This window comes from Silurus meridionalis, chromosome 10 (assembly GCF_014805685.1).
Source record: "Silurus meridionalis isolate SWU-2019-XX chromosome 10, ASM1480568v1, whole genome shotgun sequence".
NCBI classification, from domain to species: Eukaryota; Metazoa; Chordata; class Actinopteri; order Siluriformes; family Siluridae; genus Silurus; species Silurus meridionalis.
In genome coordinates, this window is record NC_060893.1 from 2,912,245 (window position 1) to 2,932,015 (window position 19,771).

The 19,771-nt window shown below is 38.6% G+C and overlaps 1 protein-coding gene across 6 annotated transcripts in view; it reads left to right on the plus strand.

Moving 5' to 3' along the window:
* Nucleotides 1–19,771, plus strand: part of anks1b (ankyrin repeat and sterile alpha motif domain containing 1B) — a 227,912-nt gene that overhangs the window by 147,180 nt on the left and 60,961 nt on the right. For all 6 annotated transcript variants that reach the window (XM_046859927.1, XM_046859928.1, XM_046859929.1 and 3 more), the window contains 2 exons: nt 4,865–4,937; nt 6,822–6,928. In XM_046859927.1, the coding sequence (XP_046715883.1) occupies nt 4,865–4,937; nt 6,822–6,928 (180 nt within the window). The remainder of the gene's footprint in view (nt 1–4,864; nt 4,938–6,821; nt 6,929–19,771) is intronic.

The window sequence follows — 19,771 nt, forward strand, 5'->3', positions numbered from 1 at the left end:
TTGTGGACACCTGACCAGTGCTTTTTTTTAACATTTCACGTTGAGTCCCCATTTTCTGTTATAATAAGCTCCACTCTTCTGGAAAGATGTTGCCCTAGAATTAGTGGATCTTCCAACCCATGTAAAGAGTACAGTATTTTCATGGAGCTGGCTTTGTGCACAGGGGCAGCGTCTCGCTTGAACAGGTTTAGAAGGGAAAATGTCATGCCATTCAAAAACAATATACAATTTGTGGAAAAACCACATGTGGCTGGAAAGTTCGGGTGTCCAAATACTTTTGTCCATACAGTGTATTATATGAAAAGGTTTTCTTCAATGGAAATCTATGTATATTATGCATATTGTACTTCACAATCAAGCCTTCTGTGTATTGAAAATAATAATCAATGAAATAGATTATCAGTGACTTAAACATCCGGCTGAAAAAGTGGTGAATATTTAATGATGCGAAAAGCAAGACGTTTTATTAACTTTTTGATTAACAGTCAAAAAAGCTGAGAAGAAAGGAATAAATCAATGCACAGTAATTCAGAGTTGTCTAGAATCAGGGTCAGGGATCGAACCCACAAGCAGAACAAACTCAGAAATGAAGGAAAATGTATTGTTTTTATTTTTAAAATATAAAATGCACAAAAATTTAAATTAGCAAACAAAAAATATACGTAATCAGAAATGTTTTGATTCATTAATTGATATTAATAATAAATATTAAGTATACTTTACTATATTTATTTTAATATTTAAATTTTTTTACATGTATTTATTTATTTATTTTTAATACTAATTATTACAAAATAAATTACAATAACTTAAACAAATCAAACACAATGCAAAATTAATTAGAGCCAGAACCCTTTTTTTTTTTACTTTTGATTAATTAATTGATATGAATAATAAATATAAGGTATACTTCACTCTTTACTATAATTATTGTACTGTTTTAATGTAATAATTTTTTTTAATATTCATTTAGTTTTTTGTATTATTTAAATATTAATTATTAAAATATAATTTACAATAACTAAAAGAAAAACAAACACAAAGCCAGAGTCAAAAAAATAAAGCTTTATTTATTATGGCTGCCTTTAATACAGTCTTTTAGAGCAGTATAGAATCTAATTTACTTTGCATGGAAGCAGGGTTGGAATTTTTAAGGAGGTCCTGCAGACTTTGGTCTGAGATGTTACATTACAAACTAGTGTGAAGCATAAAAAAAACCCATGTATACACCGATCATAGCAGAGCTTCTGCATTGTTTTATAATTTTAATTTCAAAAGAGTTGCTCTAAAAGCTAGAAAGCAAGAGCTTTTTTATTTATTTGCCGATTTGGCATCTGATATTCCCGTCCTAAACCTACATGGAATTGGTGCTGTGGCACATTTCTGTTTAGAGTGGGAAGGAACGATGAAAATTCTCCTTATCCATGCAAACCTAATCAGGCGAAAAAACGAAAAAACGTTTACATTTTGAAAACGCTTGTATTACTGTACCAGGCATTCATTATGATCCATGAGGTTATTGTGGAGGTTAAACTCTTAATATATAAATATACAGTATAATGTTATATGAATGTATATATAAAAAGCATTCATAAATAATTAAAAAAAGGTCACAGAATGTAAGATGCACAATTACGAAGCGGCCGATCGGGTTTTTATTTCACTGCAATTGTATTCAGCAGCTTGCATCTTGAATCTAAGTGAGAGGTGGTAGTTTAGTGGTTAAAACATTGGACTTTGGAGGCAACAAGTTCGAATTGCAGCACCACCAAGCTGCCACTGCTGGGCCCTTGAGCAAGGCCCTTAAAGCTTAAATGTTCGGTTGTTAGTCGCACTGGAAAAAGGCGTCTGCAAAATGGCGTAAAATGTAAACTCAACAAACATGACTGTAATGTATACAAACAGTTTGTTAGAATAGATTTGGGATACAACGTTTTTTTGCATTCAAGCGTCAATCAGTGAACAATAATGGAACTGTATTTAATGGACATTTGGTGATGAGGACGGGTTCCTTAGAGTCTGGTTCTTCTTAAGGTTTCTTTCTCATAACATCTCACAGAGATTTTCCTGGAAACTGTCGCTGTTGTAATTTAAACTTATTAGAGACAATTTTTAATGCTAAAATGTATATTTGTAATCTATTTATATCTGTTAAGATATTTTTGGGACAATATTCACTGTTTAAAATGTGAATTGAATTAAATTGTGCTCGCAGTGAGCAGAAGTACCAGGAGCATGGTACGTCTAAAGACAGTATGTTGCTCTAATTGCAAACTTTATAAATAATAGAAATAAAATGTTGCAGAATGTAACATACAGGCCTTTGAGGAACATTAGATGTTATTTATCATACACTGTAAGAAAATTGATATTAAATTGTGTAGGCATTTACAGGGATGATTACGAGGTGGGATTTAAAAGTTTCGAGCAGCTCATGCATGATGATCGTCGGTAAACAATCCACATGATCTCACTACTGCACCCACCCTACTCGCCAGATATGGCTTCTGCGGACTTCGTGTTCTACATGAAGATCTGACTTTTTGCTGTTTTGACACCATTGCGAGATGCAGCACTAATAACAAAAAAATGTTTGAAACGCTTTGAAAAGAAGACTTCCAGGACACATTCCAGATGTGGCAGGGACGCTGGGAGGACTGTGTTGTTGTGCAAGGGGACTGTTTTGAAAGTGATAATGTGGAAATGTAGATAAAATACTTTTGTGTAAACAGAGTGAATCTCAAAACCTTTTGATACCGTCTTGTAAAGTAGTGTAAACTGCACACGTTAAACAATTGTAAACATATTTACAGGAAAGTAATTATTTACATCGTCTTTAATAACACAGAATCCAGTACATTTCACTGATGCTTTTAAAAGCATTTGATGCAGAAAACTTTACAGGTTAAGGATTTTGCTCTGACACTGCTGGGATTCGATCACATGATGTTCTTCCCAATAACTCAATATCTTCATTATTGAGACACAGCAACAAACCTGACTAGGGTGCATGGACTAGCGTGCTATCCTTTAGCTCAGTTGTATTTAATGCTATTTTGTACTATGTAATATATTACAGTTTGAGAGCTGTAGATACAGTGTTGTAAAAAAGTATTCGCCCCTCAGCTTTATGATTTTTTTGTTTTTTCGCATATTTAAGGCACTTCAGTGATTCGGATTTTCAATCAAATTTTAATATTACACAAAGATAACCCGAGTAAAAACAGTTTTTAAATTATGATTTTATTTATCAAGGGCCAAAAAGCTGCCCTAATCTACCCTGCCCTATGTGGAAAAGTAATCATCCCTAAAACTAATAACTGGTTGCACCAGCCTTGGGAGCAACAGCTGCATGAGTTTGTGATTAGGGTCATGCCACAGCATCTCAATCGGAATTAAGTTCGGACTTTTTCTAAGCCAGTTTGAAAACATTTTTGAACCATTCAGAGGTTAACTTTCCGGTGTGTTTTGGAACATTGTCCTGCTGCATAACCCAAGATGTGGAGAATGGCTCTCCCTATGGTTTGCTGAAATCTCAAATCTTTATTAAAGGCTTTGAACCCTTTCCAGACTGATACTTGTCAATTACTCTGTTTCTTGAATTTCCTTAGATCGCAACATGTTTTGCTTTTTGAGATCTTTCAGTGTGCTTCAATTTGTCAGACTGGTTCTAAGGTTAAGTGATTTTTTCATTCAGCAGGTCTGGCAGTAAACAGGTCTGGGTGTGACAAGTCAAATTTGACTCAGCTTTCCAAAAATATGAATCACAGTTCATTCATGATTTGCCAAGAGGGCATTTACTTTTTTTTTTTTTTTTTTTTTTTTGTGTGTGTGTGTGTGTGTGTGTGTGTGTGTGTGTGTGTGTGTGTGTTTGCGAATGTGTATAAAAACTACATTACATTTATACGTTTTGGCAGACACCCATATCCACATTGACTTACAATTATCTCATGATACAAGTAAGAAGGCTCAACAGTGGCAGTTTGGTGGTGCTGCTATTTGAACTCATGACCTTCTGATCAGTACATATATATTTACATTTTGGCATTAGACACCCTTATCCACATTGACTTACAATTATCTCATGATACAAGTAAGAAGGCTCAACAGTGGCAGTTTGGTGGTGCTGCTATTTGAACTCATGACCTTCTGATCAGTACATATATATTTACATTTTTGGCATTAGACACCCTTATCCACAGCGACTTACATTTATCTCATTCAAACAACTGAGAATGAATGAGGTTAAGGGGCTCAAGAGTTGCAGCTTGGTGTGGCTGGGGACTAAACTCGTGACCTTCTGATCCAAAATTGAATGCTAATACAGTTTCATACAGCCATCCTCAGTTATTCCAGCTCTTGGTTGCTGATTTTTCACCAAGGTGTATCTCTGAACCTTTACAAGCTCTACATTTGTATCTGACCAGCTTCTCATCACTGTGCCAGGATGTAAGATCTGACACATCAGGTGTAGAGGAGCTACATTCAGTAATTATCTCCAGGCAGCTCCAGGCTTTGGGTCTCCGATTCCTTCCCAAAAAACAGCCTGGTTGGTGGATTGGCGGTGCTAAATTACCCCGGAGGTGTGAATGAGTGTGCGAATATGTGTGTGTGTGTTTGTGTGTGCAATACCCAGTCACACAATGAATTACACTCTTCTCTAAAAAGAATCAAGTGAATTCCTCTTTCTAAAAACTGCCCTTTTTTTCTCATCCAGCTTTTAATTGATAATTACGTGTATGAGAGGAGGGAGGATTGGAAGTGGGATTGGGGAAATAAAGGAGAGGGATTTGCCCTGAGGGGGGTAACAAAATAACACTGCTGTATTATGTAAATATCTGATTTTTCTTTTTTATCTTTGTAGATTGATAAAATCATGAGCTCCATTGGTGCTGGGATCGGGACAGAGCTCCAGGAGAATGATGAAGACCACACAGGTGTGTGTACATTTGTGTGTGGGTGTGTGTGTGTGTGTGGGTGTCCCAGTTCATTGGGAGCATCATATTTGACATATTGTGTGTATGTGTGTGTGGTTGAGATGGTGTGTGTCTGTGTGTATGTGTGTTCGTATGCCAGTGTGTATGTATGTATGTGTGTGTCTCTGCAGTCTTGTAAATGTAGCTTTCTCTTCAGCTCTGCCACAGTAGGGAGGTTTTTTTTGCTATGTAACTATGGTTACTGCGAGCTCCTCTTCACTGCCACAGTCACAGTGAGAAATGCGGAGACAGGAAGGAAGTTTATGGGTTTGTTTAGGAGAGAAGTTGATCTCAGAACAGTGTTCAGGTGAAGATACATGCAGGAACATCTCACACAGGAGCCTGACTCTTATCCTCTAGTCTTCTCTTTTCTTCTCTTTTCTTCTCTTCTCTTCTCTTCTCTTCTCTTCTCTTCTCTTCTCTTCTCTTCTCTTCTCTTCTCTTTTCTTCACCTCCACATTTACATTTATGGCATTTGGCAGCGTCTTACAATGATCTCATTTATACACTGAGCAGATGAGAATTAAGGGCTCCAGCTGTGGCAGCTTAGAACTTGGGGGTGAAAGTCCACCGTCTTACCACTGAGCTACCACTAGACTCCTTCTAGCCTTTCTCTTCTCTTCTCTTCTCTTCTCTTCTCTTCTCTTCTCTTCTCTTCTCTTCTCTTCTCTTATCTTATCTTATCTTATCTTATCTTATCTTATCTTCTCATCATGTCTTATATGTTTTGTTTTTCTTTCTCCTGGTAGCCGTTCATTACACTTTCACTCTTACAAATTGCTATTTATGTTACCTTTATACCCAACTCTTACCAACGCTCCCTGCGCGCGCGCGCGCGTGTGTGTGTGTGTGTGTGTGTGTGTGTGTGTGTGCGATCGCGTGGGAGGAAGTCGCAGCAGCTTTGCGCTCAGACAAAGAGTCTGTGGCTGATCTGATGCCTATTATCAGCAGTGTGAGGTACTGAGGAGCACAGAGCAAGCGAGAGAGAAGAGCAGAAGGGAGGGAGGGAGAGAAGAAGAGAGAGACAGAGGGGAGAGACGGAGAGAGAGAAAGAGAGAGAGAGAGAGCGGGGGAGCAACACAGGAGCAGGCTGCAGAAGCATACAGATGAGTGTGGGTGTAGTTGATAAAGAGCATTCTACCAGGCAAGCTGCACTCTCTCTTTCTCTCTATCTCTCTCTCGCTCTCTATCTCTCTCTCTCTCTCTCTCTCTCTCTCTCTCTCTCTCTCTCACACACACACACACACACACACACACACACACACACACACACACACGACGAAAAGAAGCAACAGCTGAACGGAAGCGGAGCATCCTCTGAGCACCGCAGTGTTCTCCTCGTGGATGGAATTTCCATCCTTCAGCATGCCTTTTTTCATCACTGGACCCTGACCCTCAATTCTTCACAGAGGACATCTCTTTTCTTCCTCTCCCTCTGCCCTTCCATCCCTCTATCATTCCTCTCATCCTTCTCCCTCTTTTCTCCCACCACAGTCTTTTTTTTTGTTTTTTTTTCCCTACTTATCTCCGTGTTAGTTTTGCTTCTCTTCCTGCGCTTCTTATATTCTTTATATATCACCCCGCTGGTCTTTTTAATTATTTAATTTTTTCCACCTTTCTGCTCTGTTTTTCTCTGATTTATCCTATCCTCATCTCCGCACTCCTTCTATCATCCACCCCCTTTATCCCAACACTTGTTTTTTTACTGGAGCATGGCGGGATCGTTTGACAGCCACTTTGCACGGAACATGATGTGGCAGTGCCAGCTGTCGCAGCCGGACTGCCGGTGCTACCGTGTGGATGGCTACTCACTGCTCAAACGTCTCCCTCTGCACCCGCTCATAGGGCCGCGATGCCCTGTGCAGTCCGTGGGTCAGTGGCTCGACAACATCGGCCTTGTCCAGTACGAGAACCACTTGTTGGCCAACGGCTTTGACAACGTGCAGTTCATGGTGAGTGCCAAGACTTTTGTTTATTTTCCTGCATGGACTCATTACTATACTCCATCACCAGGTTTTTTTGCTTTTGCTTCTTAACTTGAAGATTGTCATGCATGACTGTGAAAGTGTGTGTGTGTATGTTGAATGTGTTTTGTTTTGGGTTTTTAACTGTGTACTTGTTGTGTCTGTTTTCATTTTGTTATCATTCTTTTACATGCCTCATGTTGAGTCTGATGAGACTTTTGATGTTTTAATATTCATTCTTTTGGAATATTCATTCTTTTGTCTTGATGCTGTAATGAGGTACTTTGTGTGTAAATGGCAAAATACAGACAAAGAAAGAAAGAAAGAAAGAAAGAAAGAAAGAAAAGAAAAGAAAGAAAGAAAGAAAAAGAAATTCTTTCTTTGAAAATATTCCAGTGATGTTAAGAAGCTAGGATCAGCCACTATAGAGCACCCCTGTGTTATGGGTTTTGCTCAAGGGCCCCAAGAGTGGTAACTTGGCAATACCGGGACTTAAACCCCCGCCCTCCTGAACACTAACCAATAAACCATAATATTTTTCAAATTAATGTAGTTTTCAAAAGTGTGCCTTTTCCACAAAGGGCCGGTGTGGGTGCAAGTTTTTCATCCCAACCAATCAAACGCCACACCTGATGGTTATTTAAAATAAAACTCGATTAGATGATTAGATTTAATCATGTAGAATTTGGTTTGGACTTGCTTAGTTAAAAAACCTGCACCCACATCGGCCCTTTGTGGAAAAGATTAAACACACCTGCTGTAGGATTTATACCTCGTATCATGTGAACCTGGTGTGAACTTTCTGATCTGATGTATATACACAACACCTTATTGACCCTCATTCCTCACTCACCTTCCAAACATCTGCCTTCTTAACTGATGTTCTGAACAGTTTCTTTTAAAATTTCCTCTGAAAAAGAGAAACGTTGTGCCCCGGATGGGTTTCGCCAGCCTGCATTTACAGTTCTTCAAGAATTGAATTGTGTGTTAAGAAGATCCTGCGTGCCTTTTATGGTCAAACCCCCCCACCCTGAGCTGCAGTGCTGACTGAATCAGAAAATTATGCAATTTATAGCACAGTGTAGAGGAAGCAGAATTTCGATTAGCGCAGACCTTCTCTATGAACTTGGCTTTTGAAATCCCTGAACTTTTCCTAAAGAGAAAAAAATATAAAAAAAAAATTATGTAAAAAAAAGTGTGCATGCAAAAAAAAAAAAAAACCCTTTTCACCAGTTGTTGACAACTCTTTGATTTTTTGCTCTTTGACAGAGAAAGATGGATAGAGAATCAGAGGTGGAAAACAAACTCGCTTTCTATCTAAATTAAATTCAGAAGTTGGTTACTCAGTGTTGAGGATGAGGATGGGTTCCCTTTGGAGTCTGGTTCCTTTGAAGTTTCTTCCTCATGAAGTCTCAGGGAGTTTGCTGTAGTCAATACTGGATTGCTCATTAGGGATAAACTTATATTATATAACTTATATTATTATATAACTAATATTGTGTTGAACCCCTTTTTGCTGCCAAAACAGCTTTGACCCATCAAACAACCTTATTGAGCAAATTGAGCTACAGGAGCTCGTCTGTTGTAATGGACCACACGGACCAGCCTTCGTTTCCCACATGCTTCAATGAGCCTCGGCCGCCCGTGACCCTGCGTTCACCACTGTTCCTTCTTAGGAGCACTTTTGATAGATACCTGCCACTGCAGACCAGGAACATCCACAAGAGCTGCAGTTTTGAAGATGCTCTGACCCAGTCGTTTAGATGTCACAATTTGGCCCTCATCAAACTCGCTTGTCCATTTTTCCTGCTTCTAAAACAACTTTGAGGACAGAATATGCATTTGTTTTTTAATATATCCCACCCACCAACAGGTGCCATAATAAAGAGATAATCAGTGTTATTCACCTCACCACTCATAATGTTGTCTGATTGGTGTAGGAACTGAACTTTTATACAACTTTATACAATATAAACTTTATCTCTGTAAAGCTGCTTATAGACAATGTCTATTGTTAAAACCGCTCTACGAATGAAAATGAATTGAGTTGAATTGAAGCATGTGGCAGGTCCATTTTACAGCAAGTACCCCAGTCTAATCTGTTGTCATTAAAAAGTGTGCACAATTAGCATAGGCAAGCGCATGATCAGAAATTGTATAGAGCTTGTATTGTAACGAGAGTCACCAATAACAAATGCCCATAAAGTTTCTTATTGCATGCTATAGAATCAGAGCTCTTTCCAAGCCAGCAGAAGGGGTTTGTGCTTACAGGCAGTTAGGAAGGAGAAATGGCTTAGCTTGCTACGAGCATTTATTTCGCTTCAAAAATGGCACAAAGCTTCTTTTTCTTGGAGTTTCATTAATTACATAAGTCTGTATATGTCTGCTCATGGCATACTGATGTCTAGTCTACCACTTAGCATCATGTAACCACTGAGCCATGAGGATCTTGTACAGTATAAAAAAGTTAGTTTGGCATTGACAGACATGTGCATTTCACACCTGGTCCTTACACATGAATCGATCCAGCTCTTAATTCCTTCATGTTGAAGCCATGGCTACAGAAACCATCAATATTATAGAGAAGCACAGTAGAACAGAGAGCGCTGCATCACAGACAGGAATCTCATACAGTGAGAATGAAAGTCATTACTAAAGCAAGAAACCCAATGAGCAGGATTCTCTCCTTTCACTCTAGCCACAGCAGCACCGCCCACACTGTTTTGGCGACCTTTCCTCAGACCTTTCTTGAAAAGTCTGTCTTGTAAATGTCCTTGCAATTGTTTCTGTGACCAAATTGATTTCTTCTACTCTGTCAGTCTTTGTAGAATGAAACAAAAGCTATTAAATCAGCATGAATATACTTGAGCTTGTTCAATTTGATACAGATGCAGTTTGAGAGATTGGACTGGTGCAGTTTTTTACTCGATCAAAGGGCGTGAAAATGCCGTGTTTGGGTGCCAGCTAGATGGCCATGGTGTCGGCAACTCGAAATCTGATTGGTTAAAGCAACAGCTTCAGACAACATTGAGTTTTTGCAACAAAAAAAAAGCCCACAGTCCTGGACAAAGGAAATGTAACAGATAAAATCTGATTTGATAGAAACTTCAATGTGAACTTACACTTGGTGGTACTGCTCCTTGTATAAGCACACTAGAGAGAATAAACTATTAAATAAATGTAATAAACTATTGGGAATAATTCAGTACATATGGACATCATGGGAAAAAATAGATTAAAATGTAAGCCAATGATTCTGATCTTTATTCCTGTCAGAGAAAGGCTACTGCTACTATAGTTTAATTTAATTGAAACTGTCTGACCAATGAGAATGGAGTATTTAACAAAGCTGAGGTGTAAAAGGTGCAATAAAAGTGCATTGATGAGAAGACACTTTAGCTCACCCTCAGCATTGATAAGACACTCAGTGGTAGAGCCTTAGGTGACTGATCAGAAAAAGGAATACATTTGTGCCAGAACAGAGAAAGAACAAAAAGTCTTACTGAGGTCTTGAGGGACAACAGGACAAGTCGAGACAATTTGTAGTATACAGTGCAGTGGGGATAAACATTTGCCTTCAAGTCAGGTGCATTTTTCTCACTTTGAATCAGCTGTAGTGTATACACTAGAAGATAAAGTAGATGATCTACCAGGAGCGAGGTACAATAATCCAACCTGACTATTGTCAAGATACAGAAAATATGTCTTGATCTTCTATTAAGAAGAAACACACCTTCTATACATTCACATAGCAATATATTACTTTCACTTCATATCATGTTCTACACTTCCCACTTACCACACCCACCTCTGTCTGTACAAAAATGCTATTTAATATAGCATTTGTATTTAAAAAAGTTTTTTTAATCCAATACTCTGGCTAAAGTTTTGTGGACACCTGACCTGTGTGTGCTTTTTTTGATCATCTCATATCACATTTAATTTCCTTTTGCTTTCCACTTTTCTGGGAGGATGTTCCACTAGATCTTTGTGGAGATTTGTGCTCATTTAGTGTTCCTCTTCGTAAGTGCAATAGGGTTGGAGCTCTATTGCAGAAGATTTTCCAACCCTTGTCAAGCATATTATCTTGGAGCTGGCTTTAGGGGCATTGTCATGCTTGTCATGCACAGTTTTTGGGTCTCGTGGAGGTGGTAGCTCAGTGGTTAAGGCATTGGACTTTGGATTGGAAGGTCACAGGTTAAAATCCCACCACCACCAAGCTGTGACTGCTGGGCCCTTGAGCAAGGCCCTTAATCCTCCCCTACTTAGGTGTAAATTGCTCTGGATAAATGTAAATGTTTTCTAGTTCAGTTTTCCAATTGTGTGCCTGCAAACAGTTTGGAGAAGAACCGCATATGTGACGAGAAGTCAGGTGTCCCAATACATTTGGCACTATAGTGTATATGTAACTCTTTCCGGAAGCATGTTTTTGTGTATATGTGACGTTATGAAACTTCATTCCAAAATAGTCCTCATGCTATTGAGATTGCAAAGTTTTTCGACATGTTTCTAAAATCCCTGCGTTACCGAGCCACATGACTTCATTGACCAGGTATTCAAAAGTTTATATTGATTACAGATTAGATTAAATTAGTTTCAACTTTATTGTCATTGTACAAATGAATGCAGTTATTATAGTAAGCAGAAGTGCATAAGTGGCCTTTTTACACTAAAAAGCAATGTGGAAAAATGAGGGTATGGGGTCCATATGTACAGGCATGAGTGATTTATGTTCAGAAGGTGCAGTAAGTAAAAGGAAATGGTGTCTGTAGTGTAATATACAGTATTCAGTATACAGTGTTCAGTGAATAAGACGTGAAGAAGGTAACATTCTTAAATATACATGATTTACATATGTACTGATATGAATGTTTGTATGATACATTATATACAGAATAAATATGGGTGGAATATACAGTTGCAATAATAAATATAAGTATGAATAGTGCAAAGATACATAGTGAATGAATGCAGTGCAATATATAGATTTTTAATCAATTAATGAATTGATTTTTACTTTAAAGTCACACTCAGATTTACATTCAGAGAAAACCGAGCGATAATGCAGCCATTGCCTTTTTTGAAGAAAATTTGGATGTCTCACTGGAGTTCCCACTGTCTTAATAGTGTTAAGATAGAGGTGATGCTCATCGGTTCACACTATCAAACTATTTAAGATGGTTTTCAAACCTTAAAAGTTTTTTTTTTGGGAGTTTTAGTCAAAACTAAAAAAATTAGGGGTAATTTTTGACACAAACTTTACCTTCGACTTTCATGTCAAGAATACAGAAAAAAACACCTCATTTTTTCATTTGCAATTTTTCCTTGACATTTTTTTTATCCTTTCCATTGCTTTAAATTGGATCAATGCTTTTGTTTTATTCATACATACACTACTGTAATGCTTTGTTATTGAGGTTTTAAAATCTGAAACAAATTGCATGTTGTTAATAATCCTGCTGCTAGGATTCTGACAAAGACCAGGTCTGGTAAACAGATTTATCCAGTTTTGGAGTCAATGCCTTGGCTCCCTGTTAGATTCCAGATTGATTTAAATATTCTTATGCTGACCTATAAAGCCCTACAAGTCTTACTGATCACCAGTGGTAAATGAAGTGCACAAACCATGTAGTTGTGTAAAAGTAGAGATACAGTAGTTAAAATATGACTCAAGTGAAAGTAAAAGTGTCCCCTTTAAACTTTCACTTAAGTAAAAGTACAAACGTTTTGTCCTTCAAATGTACTTAAGTATCCAATGTGCTATGGAACCTTTGATGGCACTTTATAAAACACAGATTATATTATTACGATTATTATTGTTATTGTTATCAAAAGTTTCAAAACTAGTTTTGCAACACGTCAACAGATGGCAGCGCAAAGCTGCACGCACAGTCACAGGGGGCACCGACCTTCATAAGTCCGTGTGCCAAAAAACATTCTTGTATAGCTGTGCAACTGGTACTATTCTGACCACATGCATTTCCACGTTTGCTATTCTGACCAAGTGCGCGCCCTGTCACAGAGCTCTTTTTACATGCGGGTTTCTCGCCGGAAACTACGCAATCTCACTTCCCACCATACTCGCCAGATTTGGCTCCTGCAGACTTCGCCCTATTCCTGAAGATGACGATCCAGCTCACAGGTCGCCATTTTTAAACCACTGTGGAGATCCAGCGAAAATAGCAAAAGGTGCTTGACATGCTTTTAAAAGAAGTCTTCCAGGACACATTCCAGAAAAGGCAGAAATGCTATGAGTGCTCTATTGTCTGTGCAAAGGGACTATTTTGATGATGATAGTGTGTAAATGTAGATAAATAATCGAGTGCACCACGGTTGTGTATTGTCAGATGGAGTTTTCCTCTCCATGCTATTTCTCATGTGTCTTGCTTATAGAGAAATGCTGCACAAGGTCTTTGACTTGGGCTGGAATGTCTAATCAGAAACCACCAAGCATGAAAGTTGGCATTAAAGACCTAATTGTGTGTGTGTGTGTGTGTGTGTGTGTGTGTGTCTGGGCGCGTGCACACACAGATTTGTACAAATTGATACTTTATAAAGTGTAATGAAGTGATTTACTGGATTTAAAGACTTGGCTGAGCTTTTTTTACCTTTTTATACCCGTGTATTTTTTTTTTTTAATTTTCACTAAAACTGCACTAAAAAAGACTAAAAGAGCCAAAAGGGTTAGTTTCTGTTACTAAAAATTAGATTTTGGCATAGACATAACATCAACAAAGAATCATCTTAATAGAATGCTAAGACAAAAGTGTGTGTGTGTGTGTGTGTGTGTGTGTGTGTGTGTGTGTGTGTGTGTGTGTGTGTGTGTGGGCACAAATTTTTTTTTCCACGATGGTGATAAATCATTTCGATGGTGTTTCGGTGACATATTTCAATCGCCCGTCTCCTAGCTGCATTTCTTTCCTCTTCGGTTGCCATGGAAACCGCTGTGTGTTTGAGACATTCATGCAGCGAGAGCCACACAGGAGAAATCAGAGCTTCTGTAGCGTCAATTTAGCCAGTTCAGCTTATTATAGCCTTCAAGTTCATGGTGCAACTGTTTTTTTCTACATTAATATACACACATGTGTGTGTGTGTGTGTGTGTGTGTGTGTGTGTGTGTGTGTGTGTGTGTGTGTGTGTGTGTACCCATTTGCGCAGTGCATTTAGCGTTATATGTGCAGCATGTGGATAAAGACATATCCACTTCTCATCGTCTCATCATCTTCTCATCTTTTCTCTCTACCTCTACAGTACCTCCCTTGCTTTTTACCTCTCTTCTCTCTCCCTCTTTCTCTTTCTCTCCTTCCCTTTCCTTTGCTCTCTTTCTCACTCACAATTGAATAAAATACTTGTTTTGTGTGAAAATGTCTGCATTTTATTTTTTTATTTCAAACGTTAAAACATTATATAGTGTATCTAATAAAAGTAAGTACACCCCTCAAATTTCAGCAATCATCATATTATATCTCCTCCAGGGACAATATTTTAGAAATGAAACTTGGATATATTTTAGAGTAGTCATTCCTATTATAATAAGTTACACTCTTCTGCAAAGTTGTTCCAATATTGGGCCGTGGCTGTGGGGATTAGTTTATCTACAAGGTCATTAATGAGATCAGGCACTGATGTTATTTAAGAAAGGTCTGGGGTTTAGTCGGTGTTCCAGTACATTGTGTGAGGACACTTGAGTTTTTCCACTCCAACCTTCATACACCATGTTTTGATGGAGCTCGCTTTATGTACAGGAGCAACGTAATGCTGAAACAGTTTATTTGTGGGAGATCTATTCTAATGATTTATTTTTTGTTGACCTGCTGAAGATCTATCCAATGTGTCTCATTTTTAAATGTACAGAATGTACAGTTTACTTCTTTTATACTGAGAGTGAGAGTGAGGTGACCTTCTTCTCGGAATTAATCCACATTCTGTCCAAGTGTAAAATGCATCTACATCGATAGAATCTTCATGCCCTGTGTTCAGTAGTTAACGTGATGGACTGATTGTCAAAAGCACATGAGCCTCACAACCATTTTTAAAAAGTTCAGTTCAGTTTGTACATCAGGTTTAACTTCGTCCCAAAGCAGCTTTACAGAAATACAGACCAGCATTTTACCATCATAAATCACTCTCTCTCTCTCTCTCTCTCTCTCTCTCACTCATTCACTTATTCATTCTCTTTTTCACTCACTCACTCACTCACTCACTCACTCACTCACTCACTCTCTCACTCACTCTGCTGTGTTTAAGCCCACAGAATCAAAATGAACTCACAAACACTGTCTCTTGATTTTAATGTATTTATTTAAGATAAACTGGAACACAGCTGGATTTAATGAGCGTGTTTTCAAAATTAGTTTGAAAATTCCTCTGACGACTTCCAATCAAACTCCTGTGTCTATTTATAGTCCCTGGATTCCTGTTTTAAATAATTTGGACAATGAAGCATAACTCCAGCATTGTGTCTGAGATACACTCTGCCAAATGTGTGTTCTTTCTCTGTGAATCATCCAGCAGCAGTTTTAGCATCATAAATTAACTACTATAAGAACCGTTCTTCATTCTCAACACTGAACGTCCCTTCATTATAGTCCTGTCATTGAGGTTATCAACAGTCAATAATGCAAATGGAAGAAAGAAAGGATACGGAAAAGTTATGTGCTCATAGAACTCAAGAAAACAAACATATGCAGTAAATTGTGAAATTTTAAGTTTATAACCATTTTATCCATTTTTTTCCCTGCATCTGAGCATGAAGAAGCAATAAAATATAGCATTTTACTTTGCTTTTTAATTTTACACGTACGAATGAACCATTAGTGTCAAAAAATCCAATTAAATCCACACATCCTGATTTTGTTTTCTGCATCACATCTGTTTCTTATTGATTACAGTTTAATAACATTTTATTTCTATAGCATTTTTAATAATTCAGTTAAATTAAATAATTTTCATTTCTATGACATTTTCAACAGTGGGCATGTTCAGCTTTACAGAGACAGTGGACATGTTAAACGGTGGGCGGCTTTACAGGGACAGTGGACATGTTAAACAGTGAGTGGCTTTACAGGGACAGTGGACATGTTAAACAGTGGGCAGCTTTACAGGGACACTGGCCATGTTAAACAGTGAGCGGCTTTATAGGGACAGTGGACATGTTAAACAGTGGACAGCTTTACAGGGACAGTGGACATGTTAAACAGTGGACAGCTTAACAGAGACAGTGGACATGTTATACAGTGGGCAGCTTTACAGGGACAGTGGACATGTTAAACAGTGGGCAGCTTTACAGGGACAGTGGACATGTTAAACAGTGAGCAGGTTTACAGAGACATTGGACATGTTAAACAGTGGGCAGCTTTACAGGGACACTGGCCATGTTAAACAGTGAGCGGCTTTATAGGGACATGTTAAACAGTGGGCAGCTTTACAGGGACACTGGCCATGTTAAACAGTGAGCGGCTTTATAGGGACAGTGGACATGTTAAACAGTGGGCAGCTTAACAGAGACGGTGAATATGTTAAACAGTGGGCGGCTTTACAGAGACAGTGGATATGGTAAACAGTGGGCAGCTTTACAGAGACAGTGGACATGTTAAACAGTGGGCGGCTTTACAGGGACAGTGGACATGTTAAACAGTGGGCAACCTTTACAGGGACAGTGGACATGTTAAACAGTGGGCAGCTTTACAGGGACAGTGGACATGTTAAACAGTGGCGGCTTTACAGAGACAGTGGACATGTTAAACAGTGGGCGGCTTTACAGGGACACTGGCCATGTTAAACAGTGAGCGGCTTTATAGGGACAGTGGACATGTTAAACAGTTTGCAGCTTTACAGGGACAGTGGACATGTTAAACAGTGGACAACTTAACAGAGACAGTGGACATGTTAAACAGTGAGCGGCTTTACAGAGACAGTGGACATGTTAAACCGTGGGCAGCTTTACAGGGACACTGGCCATGTTAAACAGTGAGCGGCTTTATAGGGACAGAGGACATGTTAAACAGTTTGCAGCTTTACAGGGACAGTGGACATGTTAAACAGTGGACAACTTAACAGAGACAGTGGACATGTTAAACATTGGGCGGCTTTACAGAGACAGTGGATATGGTAAACAGTGGGCAGCTTTACAGAGACGGTGGACATGTTAAACAGTGAGCAGCTTTACAGGGACAGTGGACATGTTAAACAGTGGGCAGCTTTACAGGGACAGTGGACATGTTAAACAGTGGGCAGCTTTACAGGGACAGTGGACATGTTAAACAGTGAGCGGCTTTACAGAGACAGTGGACATGTTAAACAGTGGGCAGCTTTACAGGGACACTGGCCATGTTAAACAGTGAGCGGCTTTATAGGGACAGTGGACATGTTAAACAGTTTGCAGCTTTACAGGGACAGTGGACATGTTAAACAGTGGGCAGCTTTACAGAGACGGTGGACATGTTAAACAGTGGGCGGCTTTACAGAGACAGTGGATATGGTAAACAGTGGGCAGCTTTACAGAGACGGTGGACATGTTAAACAGTGAGCGGCTTTACAGGGACAGTGGACATGTTAAACAGTGGGCAGCTTTACAGGGACAGTGGACATGTTAAACAGTGAACAACTTAACAGAGACGGTGGACATGTTAAACAGTGGGCGGCGTTACAGAGACAGTGGACATGTTAAACAGTGGGCAGCTTTACAGGGACAGTGGACATGTTAAACAGTGGGCAGCTTTACAGGGACAGTCGACATGTTAAACAGTGAGCGGCTTTACAGAGACAGTGGACATGTTAAACAGTGGGCAGCTTTACAGGGACAGTTGACATGTTAAACAGTGGGCAGCTTTACAGGGACAGTGGACATGGTCACACAGAAATACATCATGATCATGATGGTCTGAATAAAAAGCTTAATTATTTTTTCCCCCTTATTCCTGAGTGTACATACGTTGCTACATGTTCATGGACATTCGGTTTCCTACTTTATTTTTTATGTTCATGTTATATGCTGTGTTGTTATGGGCGCGGCCAATAACTAGACCACGCCCACCCACGTTTCTTCTCGTTATGCTGAGCTAAACAAGTGAAGGTAATATACAGTGGGCGCGAGTGCGGGTTACAGCAGCATGCAGGAGATGTTTCCAGGGAATTCATGATGCAAGCAGGTTGTCAGGAAGTGCATTTCGCTTAATTAAAATGTGAAATGATCCGTTTGGTGTTCAAGACGTGAAGGTGGAGGGAGTCATGATGCAGATGAATGCGGATGTTTAAGTGTGTGTACGGTGGAAGGCAGAAAGGGTCACAATTTGGATATTGTACATTAAATTTATTAAAAAAATTTATAAAGTAGTTTTTAAATGTCATGTTTAAAGATGAAGCCACCAACAGACCGATCTATCTATCTATCTATCTATCTATCTATCTATCTATCTATCTATCTATCTATCTATCTATCTATCTATCTATCTATCTATCTATCTATCTATCTATCTATCTATCTATCTATCTATCTATCTATCTATCTATCTATCTATCTATCTATCTATCTCTGTTTAATTTTAGTACAGTTAGGGGATAGAAATGCAAAACAAAATTGCTTGTAATTTCTTTCATTATTATTAACATGTTTGAACATCGGCAGTTTTCAAACAATTTTAAATAAAATCCCTGCTTGGAATTTTTAATAAAATAAAAAATAAAATTAATCAAATTAACGCAATACACTTTTTTATTATATTGATTCATTTGAGTAATTGATTAAATAACTTAAATAAAATTAAATGAATGGAAATAAATTTGAGGGAAAAAAAGTTTACATTTGTTAGACCCCATTTGGTTAATGCAGATGTGTGTGTGTGTGTGTGTGTGTGTGTGTGTGTGTGTGTGTGTGTGTGTGTGTGTGTTTTACATGTATCTAATTTTTTAAAGATATACAGTATTCTACTTAACTCTTCTACTTATTTAAACATACTTTAACAAATGTCTGAATTTAAGAAACACAAGTCAAGTCAAATTTATTTCTATAGCACTTTTCACAACGGACATCGTCTCAAAGCAGCTTTACAGAATTTGAGTTAACCCCCTTAGATGTTATGAGGAAGAAACCCTGAGAGGAACCAGACTCAAAAGTGGAACCCATCCTCATTTGGGTGACATCAAGAGTGTGATTATAGTCTTTCAACAATACAGAACACTAGAGAGTGAGAACTAACATGAGCACTGGAGTGTGTGATTATGCATAATGTTCTTTCTACACTCTTATAGTCAGTTGTTTTTGTGGAACTAGGAGCTACTGAGCAACTCATAAAATAGGTCACCATCTGAGATCATCACAGATCCAACATCAGCTTCTCCATGCCAGAGCCTTTAAACACTCAAAGAGGTCTAATGTACAAACTCTACATGAAGTGAGATCCAAATGAAGCTGGTACATCTCTAGATGGTTCGGGATGTTTGTGGGGTCGTCATCTACTTCTTTAAAGGTCCATAATCTTCATAAAGTGGGACGTGACTGGGGCTGGAGCAACCTCAGGATGCCTTTGGGATGGGGAGAGAAAGAGAAGCAGCGAAGAGGAATTAGTGTAGCTGTAATATTCATGATATTAACAGCACTAGTTGATCATGTGCATGTGATCAGATGTTCTGGAGCACAAGGTTATGATGTGATGTGTGTTATGTCTGAGCCCCGAACACTGTCAGGAAGACTATTCCAAAGTTTAGGAGCTAAATGTGAGAATGTTCTTCCACCTTTAGTCGACTTTAATATTCTAGGAACTACTAGAAGTGCAGAGTTTTGGGATCTTAAGGAGCGTGATGGATTGTTGCATGTTAGAAGACTGGAGAGAT